The 13,141-nt window shown below is 44.3% G+C and overlaps 1 protein-coding gene across 4 annotated transcripts in view; it reads left to right on the forward strand.

Annotated features, from left to right (window-relative positions):
- Positions 1–13,141, forward strand: part of LOC124874960 (caskin-2-like) — a 92,963-nt gene that overhangs the window by 58,847 nt on the left and 20,975 nt on the right. For all 4 annotated transcript variants that reach the window (XM_047376672.1, XM_047376673.1, XM_047376674.1 and 1 more), the window contains 2 exons: positions 2,623–2,750; positions 2,870–2,933. In XM_047376672.1, coding sequence (XP_047232628.1) covers positions 2,623–2,750; positions 2,870–2,933 — 192 coding nt within the window. The remainder of the gene's footprint in view (positions 1–2,622; positions 2,751–2,869; positions 2,934–13,141) is intronic.

Here is a 13,141-nt window from a genome sequence, read left to right on the forward strand (position 1 = left end):
ATCCATAGACACCATAACGATTCTGGCTTACCCTGGGGGCATGTTTGACCTCTCTTCTTGCTGGTTGGTTTTCTGGTGCGGATCTGGCTGTGGCCAACAAAGTTTTGATTGGGTTTGGAAGGCCATTCTAGGGGCTTAATATTAGCTTTCTGTATTGATTGTAAAACACGCTTTGATATATATTTGGAATCATTTAGGCGGAGTTACTGATTTTAGAGGTAGTCCTACTTCATCCTTCTTTCATCCACTTTGTGTCATCGCCAGTACCACTGAGCAGGACAAATTATGATACTCTCACCATGCTTGACAGTTTGTACCATGTTCTTAGGTTTTAAAGCTTTACTCCTCCAAACCTGATTCTTGTCATTTTGGTTAAACAGTTCAATCTTTGACTTGTCTGACCATAACATCTTTCTGAATTTTGCAGCTGTGCAAAATTCAGTCATGCTAGAATGTATCAATTTTGGAGCAGGTATTTATTTTATGATCATCATGATGATGTGGACAGCTACACTTGTGTTCCAGCAGTTTTCAGTTCATGGCACAGTTGAGCCTTGTGGTTCCTGGGTTGTTCCTACTCACCCTAAGCAGTTACCTTTCATCTTAGAGTGATAGTGTGAGTCTTCTCCCAGACATTGGAAAAGTGTTGACACATCTGCATAACTTATACGTACATACACTGCCTGGCCAAAAAAAAAAACTCGCCACCAAAAAAAAAGGTCAAACACTCTAATATTTCGTTGGATCGCCTTTAGCTTTGATTACAGCACACATTCTCTGTGGCATTGGTTCGATCAACTTCTGCAATGTCACAAGATTTATTTCCACCCAGTGTTGCATAAACTTTTCACCAAGATCTTGCATTAATGATGGTAGAATCTGACCACTGCGCAAAGCCTTCTACAGAACATCCCAAAGATTCTCAATGAGGTTAAGGTCTGGGTTCTGTGGTGGCCAATCTATGTGTGAGAATGATGTCTTATGCTCCCTGAACCACTCTTTCACAATTCAAGTCTGATGAATCCTGGCATTGTCATCTTGGAATATGCCCGTGCCGTCAGGGAAGAAAAAAATCCATTGATGGAATAACCTGGTCATTCAGTATATTCAGGTAGTCAGCTGACCTCATTCTTTGAACACATACTGTTGCTGAACCCAGAACTGACCACCTGCAGCAAACCCAGATCATAGCACTGCCCCCACTGGCTGGTACAGTAGGTAGTAGGCATGATGGGTGCATCACTTCACCTGCCTCTCTTCTTACCCTGATGCGCCCTGACAAGGTAAATCTGGACTCATCCGATCACGATCATTCAGGATTTTGTTCCGGACACATATCTTCCTGGAAGACGATGGGTCCCTACTATCCTTCCAGTTTTTAATAATGCGTTAGAGAATTCTTAACCCGATTTTGGTAGTTTCTGGAATCTCCTTATATGTTTTCTCTGCTTGATGCATGTCAAGGATTTGACCCTTCTGAAACAGACTGACAACGTTTCCATGACCACGGGATGTGTCTTTCGACATGGTTGTTTAAGAGATGAGAAGCAACTCATTGCACCAGTTGGGGTTAAATAACTTGTTGCCAGCTGAAACACGATCGCCCATGCAGTAATTATCCAATGGGAGGCTTGTACCTGTTTTCTTAGTTAAATCCAGGTGGCAACAATTGTTTTGACAGACAGTGTATAATTGTTTAAACTAACTTTTTAGAAGTGGGTCCAGAAGACTTTCTGAACTTGTGTAGGTCTAAAAGTGTCCTTCTTGGATCTTCCCAGAGTATTGGTCTATCCAAAGTGCCGTCAAAGAACACATATTTAAACTGCCAAAGAGAAAAAACAAACTGCAGTCATTAATATTGTCTCTTGGCTTAGCAAGTTTAAATACATTATATGACCTTCGGCACTACTAATTGTAATGAATTTATGCACATATATAAGTCTATATTTATAACTTTCACTATTTGTGGATTAGAGAAAATCCCCCATAAAGCCAAACTTGTGCATGCAGTTTTTGTTTTTAAGATTCACTGCAGTTATATATATAGTATGATTAGTCTACCCTGGAAAAAGTTTCAAAAGTAATATGACATTAATGCCCATGATGGGTGTATGTAAAGTTCTGACCACAGATTTTGTTAGTTGAAAGGGCTGTTGAATTATTTTCATATAAGGTTTGGATAAATTAACTGAAAACTGTTTCTCATGGAAAAAAATTACTCCCCATTAAGTCTTCGATTAACTCCATTTTAAGTTTAATCATCAGGAAAATCAAATTAGTACTCTTGTCTGATGATATTGAATTTTTTGAGACTGCAATGCCTTTGTTAAGAAAACAGTTACATATGTAGGAACTGTGGGATTCACTGAACTTTCATTAAAGATGATTAGGTTGGTGTGTGTAATACAAATTTAATTTTTTCAGAAGCTGAAAGACTTTATTACAACGTTTAACTTCTCAACTTTCACAGCGAGCCTTTTCTTGTTCACAAACACCAGCTGGATTTGACAAATGAAAATCATTTTCAAGATAGCTTATCTCTCAGTTTGCCAGCACTCATATTTTGCCTAGCTATTTTTTAACACTTAGCCTCTTTTGCATTATTGCATTATCTTTCATCAGGTGACAGGAACAGTGTTGGCAGCACAGGCAGTGTGGGCAGCAGCCGCAGCGCTGGCAGCGGCCAGAGCTCAGAGAGCAGCCGCAAGCAGAATGGGACTCACAACCGCCACCACACTGACGCTGTCAAGGTTAGGGAGAAATATTTCTGTCTTTCTTCTGTTATATAACGTATTTAAAGTACTTAGTAGAACACTTAAGGTGAGCAAACCTGAGGCCATATTGTACAGTGACATCTTTTTCTGTGTAGATGGCTCCCTCTGCAGGTGAAACTGGAGATCAGATCCACAGTACAGCAACTGACCAAAGCAATGGTGAGTCACAAAGGTGCTCTTTAGCTGCTTTCCTCATCTTGATTCAAGTTATGAATTTAGACTTTGAATTTGCATGCAATTATTTCTTTTCATTGTCTGAGGGGAAACCTTTTCAACTTTCCTTGATGGTTTCGTTTTATTCTGGAAGTATAAGCTGAATTTTTGTAGTTTCTAACTGTTCAAATCTTGTTCGACCGTTGCAGAATGTTGTTTTTTATTCTGATCTTGTGAAAAAGTTTTTATTTATCATTTCTTATAAATGCTTGGTTTTATGTTTGGCCCAGGGATTTCCAGGACCCCACTGACCTTTATCTGTCCCATTAAGTTCTATTTTGCTCTGATCTGACTTGTGCTGCTTATTGTAGATCAACAATAGAACTTTCTAGAATTGCACCGCTTAAGGTGGCAGCAGGTTGGAGTATCTCTGTTACTTATAATGAGCTACAACAACATTTAATTTCCCTTTGGGATTAATAAAGTATTTTAGAATTTGAACTGAACTGAACAGCAGTAGTCTGGTTAAGGTCATTTGCATGTGGCTAATTTGTGCATCCATTATGGAAGTTATTTCTTCGCTACAGCTTTTCTGTAAAAACGAGAAAAAACATGCTCTATCATATAATTAACAATCGAACAAAGGTCTAATAAGCTCTTCAGTTGTGCATTGCATACTTAAGGTGTTTACTGTATGCATGGAATAGGCTTTATATTGATGTAACCAGTAACAGGCAATTTATTGTCATGTCGTACATATCAAAAACATATAATAAATAAATAAAATTGTGTTGCTCTTTTGTAGAAATTGATAAGGTAGATTCTTCTTTCAGATGTTAGGGGATCCACTTGCCTGTATTCAGCCTTCATGGCATCCAGCTGTCATATTGTACTGGCCCATGAGTTCAATTCAATTTATTTATATAGTTCCAATTCACAATAAATCTGTATCTAGAAATATTTACTCAAATATAACCAATACAATTCTGTCATATAGACAGATGGAGATTGAATTCCAGTTGAATCTATGTTATAATACAAAGTCAGTCAAATTCAGTGTATAATAGAACTTGATAGAAACTGGTTGAAATGAGCCTTAAGGAAGCCCAGTTGATTGCAACAAGTTATTGACTTAGCAGCAATCCCTCATCCCGAGTAAGCAAGTGGCGACAGTGGAAAGGACCGACAACCTTTAAACAGGAACTTTTGGTCACTTTTTGTAGAGCAAGAGAGGCCACTGCAAACTTAAGTTCAGTTGTTCTGAAAACAATGTCAGAATCAGAAAAGCTTTATTGCCAAGTACGTTTTTGGACATACAAGGAATTTGTTTTGGCGTAGTCGGTGCAATACAGTACAAATTAAACAGTATAAACATATCTACAATATAATATACATATATGTGCACAGTTTTAAGAGAGTGAGAGTAAATGTAGAGCAGAATAGGATGCGAGAGCAATACAACAGTGCAGATGATCTATGTGCAATTATGGCAGTGCAAGTAAAGCAGGAGTCCATGCTGAGCGTTAATGTAACGCATAGAGTTACAGGTTACAGGTGTCCTGTCAGCAAAAAAGGGGGGCTGGGGGAAAGGGAGAGTGTCAGGGTGGTTTCCGGGCTTTGTTAACCAGGCTGGTGGCAGATGGGAAAAAACTGTTCTTGTGGCGTGAGGTTTTGGTCCGGATGGACCGCAGCCTCCTGCCAGAGGGGAGAGTTTCAAAGAGTCTGTGACCGGGGTGGGAGGGATCAGCCAGAATCTTCCCTGCCCGCATCAGGGTCCTGGAAGTGTATAGTTCCTGGAGCGACAGTAGACTGCAGCCAATCACCTTCTCAGCAGACCGAATGACACGCTGCAGCCTGCCCTTATCCTTGGCTGTAGCAGCGGCGTACCAGATGGTGATGGAGGAGGTGAGGATGGACTCAATGATGGCTGTGTAGAGGTGAACCATCATAGTCTTTGGCAGGTTGAATTTCTTCAGCTGCCGCAGGAAGAACATCCTCTGCTGGGCTTTCTTGATGAGGGAGCTGATGTTTGGCTCTCACTTGAGATCCTGGGAGATGATGGTTCCCAGGAAGCGGAAAGATTCCACAGTGTCAATTGTGGAGTCACAGAGGGTGATGGGGGCAGTTGGGGCTGGGTTCTGCCAGAAGTCCACAACCATCTCCACTGTCTTTAGAGCGTTGAGCTCAAGGTTGTTCTGGCTGCACCAGTCCAACAGATGGTCCACCTCCCATCTGTACGCGGACTCGTCACCATCAGAGATGAGTCCGATCAGGGTGGTGTCGTCCGCAAACCTCAGAAGCTTGACAGACTGGTGACTGGAGGTGCAGCTGTTGGTGTACAGGGAGAAGAGCAGAGGAGAGAGAACACAGCCTTGGGGGGAACCGGTGCTGATGGTCAGGGAGTCAGAGACGTGCTTCCCCAGCCTCACGCGCTGCTTCCTGTCAGACAGGAAGTCAGTGATCCACCTGCAGGTGGAGTCGGGCACACTCAGCTGGGAGAGCTTCTCCTGTAGCAGAACTGGGACGATGGTGTTGAAGGCATAGCTAAAATCCACAAACAGGATCCTGGCATAGGTTCCTGTGGAGTCCAGGTGCCGGAGGATGAAGTGAAGGGCTAAGTTGACTGCATCATCTACAGACCCGTTGGCTCTGTAGGCAAACTGCAGGGGGTCCAGGAGGGGGTCGGTGATGTCTTTTAGGTGTGAGAGCACAAGGCGCTCAAAGGGCTTCATCACCACAGAGGTCAGGGTGACGGGTCTGAAGTCATTAAGCCCTGTGGTCCTTGGCTTCTTGGGAACAGGGACGATGGTGGAGGACTTGAAGCAGGCTGGCACATGACATGTCTCCAGTGAGGTGTTAAAAATGTCTGTGAAGACTGGAGACAGCTGATCAGCACAGTGCTTCAGGCTGGCTGGTGAGACAGAATCCGGTCCAGCAGCTTTCCTGGGGTTCTGTCTCCTGAAGAGTTTGTTGACGTCCCTCTCCTGGATGGAAAGAGCCGTCCTCGGCGTGGGTAGGGGGCTGGTGAGGGGGAACTTCAGGGTGGGGGTTGGAGGTGCCCAGGCCCCTCTTGAGGTTGGGGAGGTGGGGGTGGTGGATTGTGGCTGCAGCTGTTGGGGGGCGTCGTGGGGGATGGTTGCAGGACTGTCCCTTTGTCTTTCAAAGCAGCAGTAGAACTCGTTCAGGTCGTTGGCGAGGCGTCGGTCGTTGATGGAGTGGGGGGCTTTCGGCTTGTAGTTGGTGATTTGCTTGAGCCCTTTCCAGACAGACGCAGAGTCGTTGGCTGAGAACTGGTTTTGGAGCTTCTCAGAGTACAGTCGTTTGGCCTCTTTCACTGCCTTGCCAAACTTGTACTTTGCCTCTCTGTATATGTCTTTGTCCCCACTCCTGAAGGCCTCTTCCTTATCCAGTCTTAACCTTCTGAGTTTGGCTGTGAACCAGGGTTTGTCGTTGTTGTAACTCACCCTGGTGCATGATGGTACACAGCTGTCCTCACAGAAGCTGATGTAGGAAATCACAGCCTCTGTGTACTCGTCCAGACTGTTGGTAGTAGTCCTGAACACATCCCAGTCTGTACAGCCTAAACACGCCTGGAGATTCTCCACAGCCTCACTGCTCCACTTCCTTGTCGTCCTCACAACAGGTTTGCAGAGCTTTAGTTTCTGCCTGTATGCAGGAATCAGGTGGACCATGATGTGGTCGGATTGGCCCAGTGCAGCACGTGGGACGGCGTGATAAGCGTCTCTGATGGTGGTGTAACAGTGATCCAGAATGTTGTCCTCTCTGGTCGGACATTTTATAAACTGTCTATATTTGGGGAGTTCGTGGGTAAGATTACCTTTGTTAAATTCGCCAACGACGATAACTAAGGAGTGCGGGTTGGTCCGCTCCACACTCAGTGTCGGCGAGCATGCGCTGTGCGACCTGCACGTTAGCTTGTGGCGGGATGTAAACACCGACCAGGATGAACGAAGCGAACTCACGGGGGGAATAGAAAGTGTTGAAGCCGTCTCTGCTTCCCCGGGTCCGTTGATTTGGGTACAGGTTTCAAAGAGTGAAATAAACACAAGTACAATCTACTTATGTTCGCCTCTGCAGAGTGAGAGATGGAGACTCCAGCCAAGTACCTGTGAGCCCAACTCTGATCAACTCTTGCTTCCAGCTCGTTTTATTCAGTCTCAAGGGTGTGTTCAACATATAGATATATCATGTCATAGATATATTATGTCACACATGTATAACATAACATAACAGTCCCTTAGGTCCAAATAAGGAATACTTCTGATTGTAACATGCAACTCATCCTCCCCTGTCTCTGGCCTTCCCTGTCCTCTTCTAATTTATGACCTTGCCCTCTCTATGCTTCTCACTCCCTATGTTTTCACTCCCCTAGGCCCCTTCTATGCTTCACTCCCTAAGCTTGACCCCCCTATTTCCACACATTCCAGTTACACACATAGATAGTTTATATTACACACATAGATAGTTTATATTCTACAATTCCCCTTTTGAACTCTCATAAAAGAGTTCACAATCTAAAATGTCCTTCTAAAAATAAGTAGAAATAAGTAAAAATATTACTGTACCACCTGTAAAAGAAAAAATCATTAAAAACACGCATGCATCATATTATGCATCCATGAATTCACACTCTGAGTCCTCATCCTGGTTATAGTCAATTTGCAACAGTGGCATTGTTATCTTTGGATCCTTCTGTTCAATTGCAGAGGTGATGAGGCGCACCATCAGAGAACGAATGCATGGCACACAGCAACATCCACATGTCACCATTATAGCTACAAATACTGCAATAGAAATCATTAAAGACATTATCAAACCCTTCCAGTGTCCAAATATCCCTGACATCCACTCCTCCAGGGGATTATCAATTCCAGAATGTTCATGCATGGTGGCGGAGAGGGTCTTAAGTCCCTCTAAGGCCTTTGACACTGATCCATCCGGTGCAGTGTTATTGGGAACAAAAGTACAACACATATCTCCAAACATGGCACACACGCCACCCTTTTTCAGCTAATAACATATCCAATGCCATCCTATTTTGTACTGCCATGAGGGAAGTTGAGGCCAATTGTTCAGATAATCCTTCTACAGCATCTCGAGTTAGATTTGCCAGCCGCAAAACATTATAATGAATATAATTAATGCGGTCTACGTTTTTATTGGGAGTTACTGGGAACAAGGCAGCTATAATAGGGATGTTTTCAAATCCAGCTGATATTTGATCTGCAAGTTTATACTCATTTGGGACTCCTCGAGGAACTCCAATTGCATCTATATAGGTGGGGGAACCCTGACTCAGGTCAAAAGTGGTTGAAGTGCTTCTTTTCATAATATGTATTCTCCTCCTGCGAGTGAGTGCCAGTGCCTTATTTTGTTGATATGTCACAGAGGTAATATTAGGGCCAATTAAAATCAACGGGGCCTGCAATCTGACCACTGCACATACTCCTATGGTGTTATCTGGTATATTAGTGAGAAGTCTATATCCTCCGCAGTAGTAATATAATCCTGATCGTGCCCAGAGTCCAATCACTTTCCCAGACGTGGTGGTATTACACCAGTCCGAGGGAATTTGTCCTACATTCACCTTTGGGGTGTTTGCGGTGAACTCGAAACAAAAATATGTCCCATTCAGCCTCTGAGGAGTGGATGGTCTTGTCTTAGTATTGTTTGGAATGGGTGGAAAGATGCTAGCTAGCGTGGTACAGTTGGCTGGGGTGGCTTCTTTAGTTAGTTGTAACATGCAACTGTACACCCAAGCATCTTCCGGATATAAAGGGGCTGGGTCAGTGGTTAAGTGTGGCCTTGCGGATGCACATGCAATGCAGTCAGACCTACTTTGTTCCTTTGCGGTTTGTGTCATCCATTGCAGCCAAAGATTATCATCTGCATAACCTGTGGCCATCTGGATTATTTCTAGAGGCTGCAGGGTGGAGTAATCTACTTTCATCACCCCTTCTAGTTGATCTTCTGGTTCTGGAACTGTAGGAGTGCTGGTGGCCTGCACCTGGGGAGTTGGTTTATTTAAATTGACTTTGATTAGTACCTGGGGGTCGGTCCCTGTTACCTCTACCACTAAAGTGAAATACATCACCTCGTCCCACTTGTGTGAGGTGCGATGCAAACCTTCTTGTAACGATTTTATGGACAAAAATAGTGTATTGACACCCCCGAGTGTGCTATGCGTCAACGCCAGTACCAGGCTGATTTGTTTGGCTTTTTCTCTATTCCGTAAATTTATATATGTCAGGGTGGGTGTCCACATACCCGTATACCCCACTGCGTGACCCCAATTTCCGCAAAGCTCGTTTCCCTCTCATAAACTCATGGTCCTGCCTGCAGCACATTGGGTGGACACGTCGACATTGGCACACAAATACACATTATACCCCAACCAGGCAATCGGATTCTTCCCACACTTTATAACATCACACAGGTCAAACCGAAAAGTGGTAGTTGCTCCTACCGTGTAATTTAATTCTAATCCCCCATAACGCTTAAGGCATACGTCCTCGGATGGAGTTACCTTAGACCTTTTGGACACCTTCCCGAAGTGGTTTTCAGAACATATCTGGAATGGAAGTTCACAAAAATACCATAAGATAAACGTAACAATGAATACTGAGATTAACACTCCACCTATGATAAAACTCCTAGAGAGTCTAATTCCCTTTCTTTGGGTACTCATCTTTTTTTTTTTTTTACTTCTAAAACTCAAAACATAAACATAGAAAGTTAAATCATAACCTGCAAAAAAAATAAAAAAAATAAAAATGTAGTATAAAATATAAAATGTTTGCCAAACTGGGGTGGGAGGGAAGCTCCACCACTCCCAGTGAGAGAGAAACTCAATCACTCCCGCCTCTCCTTCTGCTGTTCTTCTTTTCTTCAGCTCCCAGGTGTAGACTGACCTGGAGCCTTGCGTTCTCACACCTGCGGATTATTCTGCCCCTTCAGTGGTGTGAGAAATTTGATCTTCAGCTCTCAGGTGTAGACTGACCTAGAGCTAATTTCTCTCACCCGGGGATTATTCTGCCCCTTCTTGGGTGAGAGAAGTGAGATTGTCTTCTCCTGTGTTTTCGCTCAGATCCTCCTGGACCTGAGAAAGGGATCGTTGAGGTGGTTCTGCTCCTGCACACTGGCTCCAGTGGTACCAAGTAACACCTTTACCCTTCAGCCTGACTGCATGGGTTGTCCTCTCTGTGACCTGGAATGGACCGGTCCACCTTGGCTCTGACCACTTTCTTTTGATGACTTTCAGGAGGACCCACTCTGCTTCTGAAGTAGTAATTCCAACCCTGGTCTCTGGTTCTGCTGGGATCTGTTTGGAGAAAGCTGTAACAAGACTGTGGAGAGATCTGTAATAATAACGATGAGACATAGATTGTTCACAGTGAGAAACGGTAACCTTGTTTGTGGACCTGGAAATGGCCTACCTGTTTGCAGCTCATGTGGGGTCAAACCATGTTTCTGATTTATAGAACTCCGTACAGACATCAGAGCTAATGGCAAAGCCGTAACCCAATTAATTTTGGACTGTGCACAGATCTTAGCCAATTTGGTTTTAAGGGTTTGATTCATTCTTTCAACCTTCCCCTGTGACTGTGGATGGTACACAGTGCCAAATGAGTGTTTCAGTCCCAGGAATTTTTCCACTTCCTTTAGTTCCTCATTTTTGAAATGTCTTCCGTTGTCAGACCTTATTTTAGCTGGAAAACCGTGTCTAGGGATATAATGATTTATCAAACTCTTTACCACAGATTTGCTGTCTTCCTTTTTTGTAGGCCACGCCTCCGGCCATCCAGTAAATGCATCCACACACACCAACAGATATCTGAACCCATTTACTCTCTCAGTCATGTCTGTATAATCAATGATAACCTATTTTCCTGCTATTGGGTCTACTGGGAACTTTCCAGGTGCTGGCTTCAAGGTTGGTCTAACATTGAACTGCCTGCACATCTCACATGAATTAATCCAATGCACTTGGTTTCAAAAAAGGATGCCACCAGTGTTCAAGATTTTTCAACATTTGCATTGTTCCCACACGTCCTACTCCATGCGCTTCTTCTAGAGCTACTTTGGTAAGACCTGGTGGCAAGATGGGACGTCCATCTGGGCTTCTCCAGAGACCATTCTGATCTTGTGAGCCCCCTCGTGCCTTCCAAACTGATTTTTCCTCAGGAGAGGCCCCCTTTTGTAGTTTCGTTACTTCTTCCAGGGTGGGTTCTGGTGTCCACCCTGCTTCTGAACACAGCATTATGTGCCTGGGCTGCTATCCTGCACACTGTTTAGATGCCCGGTCAGCGCCCTGATTACCTTGTGCTACTCTGGTGTTACTGCTGTCATGTCCTCTGCATTTAATGACGGCTACTTCTTGAGGGAGCAACAAAGCTTCAGCCCACTTTCTCATTTCCTGTTCATGTTTAATGGGTTTCTGTCCTGCTGTCCTGAACCCTGTTCTCAACCATTGCTTTAGTTCAACGTGCACTGCACCTGTGGCATATGCTGAGTCTGTGTAAATGTTAACCTTCTGTCCTGTTCCTAGTTCCAGAGCAGCTATTACTGCCAAAACTTCTACTCTCTGTGCTGATTGTGCATCTGTCAGTTCTTCTGCCTGTACTGTGACAAAATCTGTCCCTGTGTCTTCCACAACATGCTGCCTTAAGTCCTTCTGTGTCATGTCTGAAGCAGCAACCGTCTGTGTACAGGTTTTGGGCGTCTGTTAGGGATGTACTTTGTAGATCTGGTCTGATTTTTTCGTTAAACTCCACTTTTTCTGCGCAGACATGTGGTGTACCGGTAGTTATTCTATCTGCCATGTTTATCCCTTCATGTGTGTATGTGATGTTTGGGGCCTCCAGCACCTTACTCAGCCTGTGTTGTCTCAGTGGTGAGAGTGTGAAAGCCTGAGAGTTCACAAAGGCCATCAAGCCATGTGATGTTAATATGTTAAGAGGGTGTCCCATCACTACATGAGCTGTTTTTTGGATTATTTTAGCCATCCCTGCTGCATGTCGTGTGCACTCATGATGTATTTGTTCCATGTTGTCCAGCATTACACTTATGTACATGAGGACTGTTCTAACCCCCCCTTTTTTCTGGAACAGCACACCATTGGCTGTGTGTGCTGTTACAGAAACATCCAGCTGAAATGGCAACGTGTAATCTGGGTGTGCCAAATGTGCAGCTTGCGAGAGGCTGGTTTTTAAGTTAATGAACGCTTCTTCAGCTTCTCTGGTCCATTCAAGCAGGGCAGTGAGGTTTCTCATGCCCTGTTTTTTGACAAGCTCTCTAAGGGGTGCAGTGAGGTCGGTGTAGCCGGGCACAAAAGATCTGCTATACCCTGTGAGTCCTAGGAAAGACAACATGTCCTTAACCAGGAGTGGTTTTGGGTGGGACAAAACTGCAGATTGGTGAGCTGGGGACATCCCCATGCCAGGTTGGGAAACAACTCTGCCCAGAAAGTCAACCTGGCATCTGCAGATTTGAAGTTTGGCTTTGCTAACCTTGTAGCCTTTTTTGGCCAAATGCGACAGGACAATTGCTGTTGCCTGAAGGCATTCAGCCACAGTGAGCATTGCGAGGAGGATGTCATCCACGTACTGAATCAGAGTGGTGTTTGGTGGTAATAGGCAATCTTGGAGAGAGTCTTTTAGAACCTGATTGAAAATCCCTGGAGAAACGCGAATCCCTGCGGCAAACGAGTGTATATATATCTATGTGATTTATAGGTAAACGCAAAAATGTCCCTGCATTCCTCAGCTAATGGAAGGCAGAAAAATGCGTTGGCCAGATCAATGCAGGTGAACCAGCAATGGTCAGGTTTTAGATTTGTCAGAGCCACATAGGGATTGGGCACAGGAACGGTAGGGGTGGCCTCATAAAATGGTTGCTTCCAGTTTTATTAACATGTCTCTACCCAGTAAATTTACTGGTGTATCAGTGGAGACTAGATAACTGTGATTCAGTGTCTGTCCACCAATTTCAGTCTTTAAAGGTTTGGTATATGGCAGGACCTGCTTTGCCCCCGAGAACCCCATGACAGTTGTAGTCCTGGTGGAGAGTGTTTTTGGAGGAGCCTGTTTGATGGTTGAACATGTGGCCCCAGTGTCCACCAGAAAAGGAAGCCTATTTCCGGACACAGTCACAGACAGCAGGGGGTCCGCAGTCCCGCTGTCTTCTGGGGTTGG

Source organism: Girardinichthys multiradiatus, chromosome 10 (genome assembly GCF_021462225.1).
Source record: "Girardinichthys multiradiatus isolate DD_20200921_A chromosome 10, DD_fGirMul_XY1, whole genome shotgun sequence".
Taxonomy (NCBI): domain Eukaryota; kingdom Metazoa; phylum Chordata; class Actinopteri; order Cyprinodontiformes; family Goodeidae; genus Girardinichthys; species Girardinichthys multiradiatus.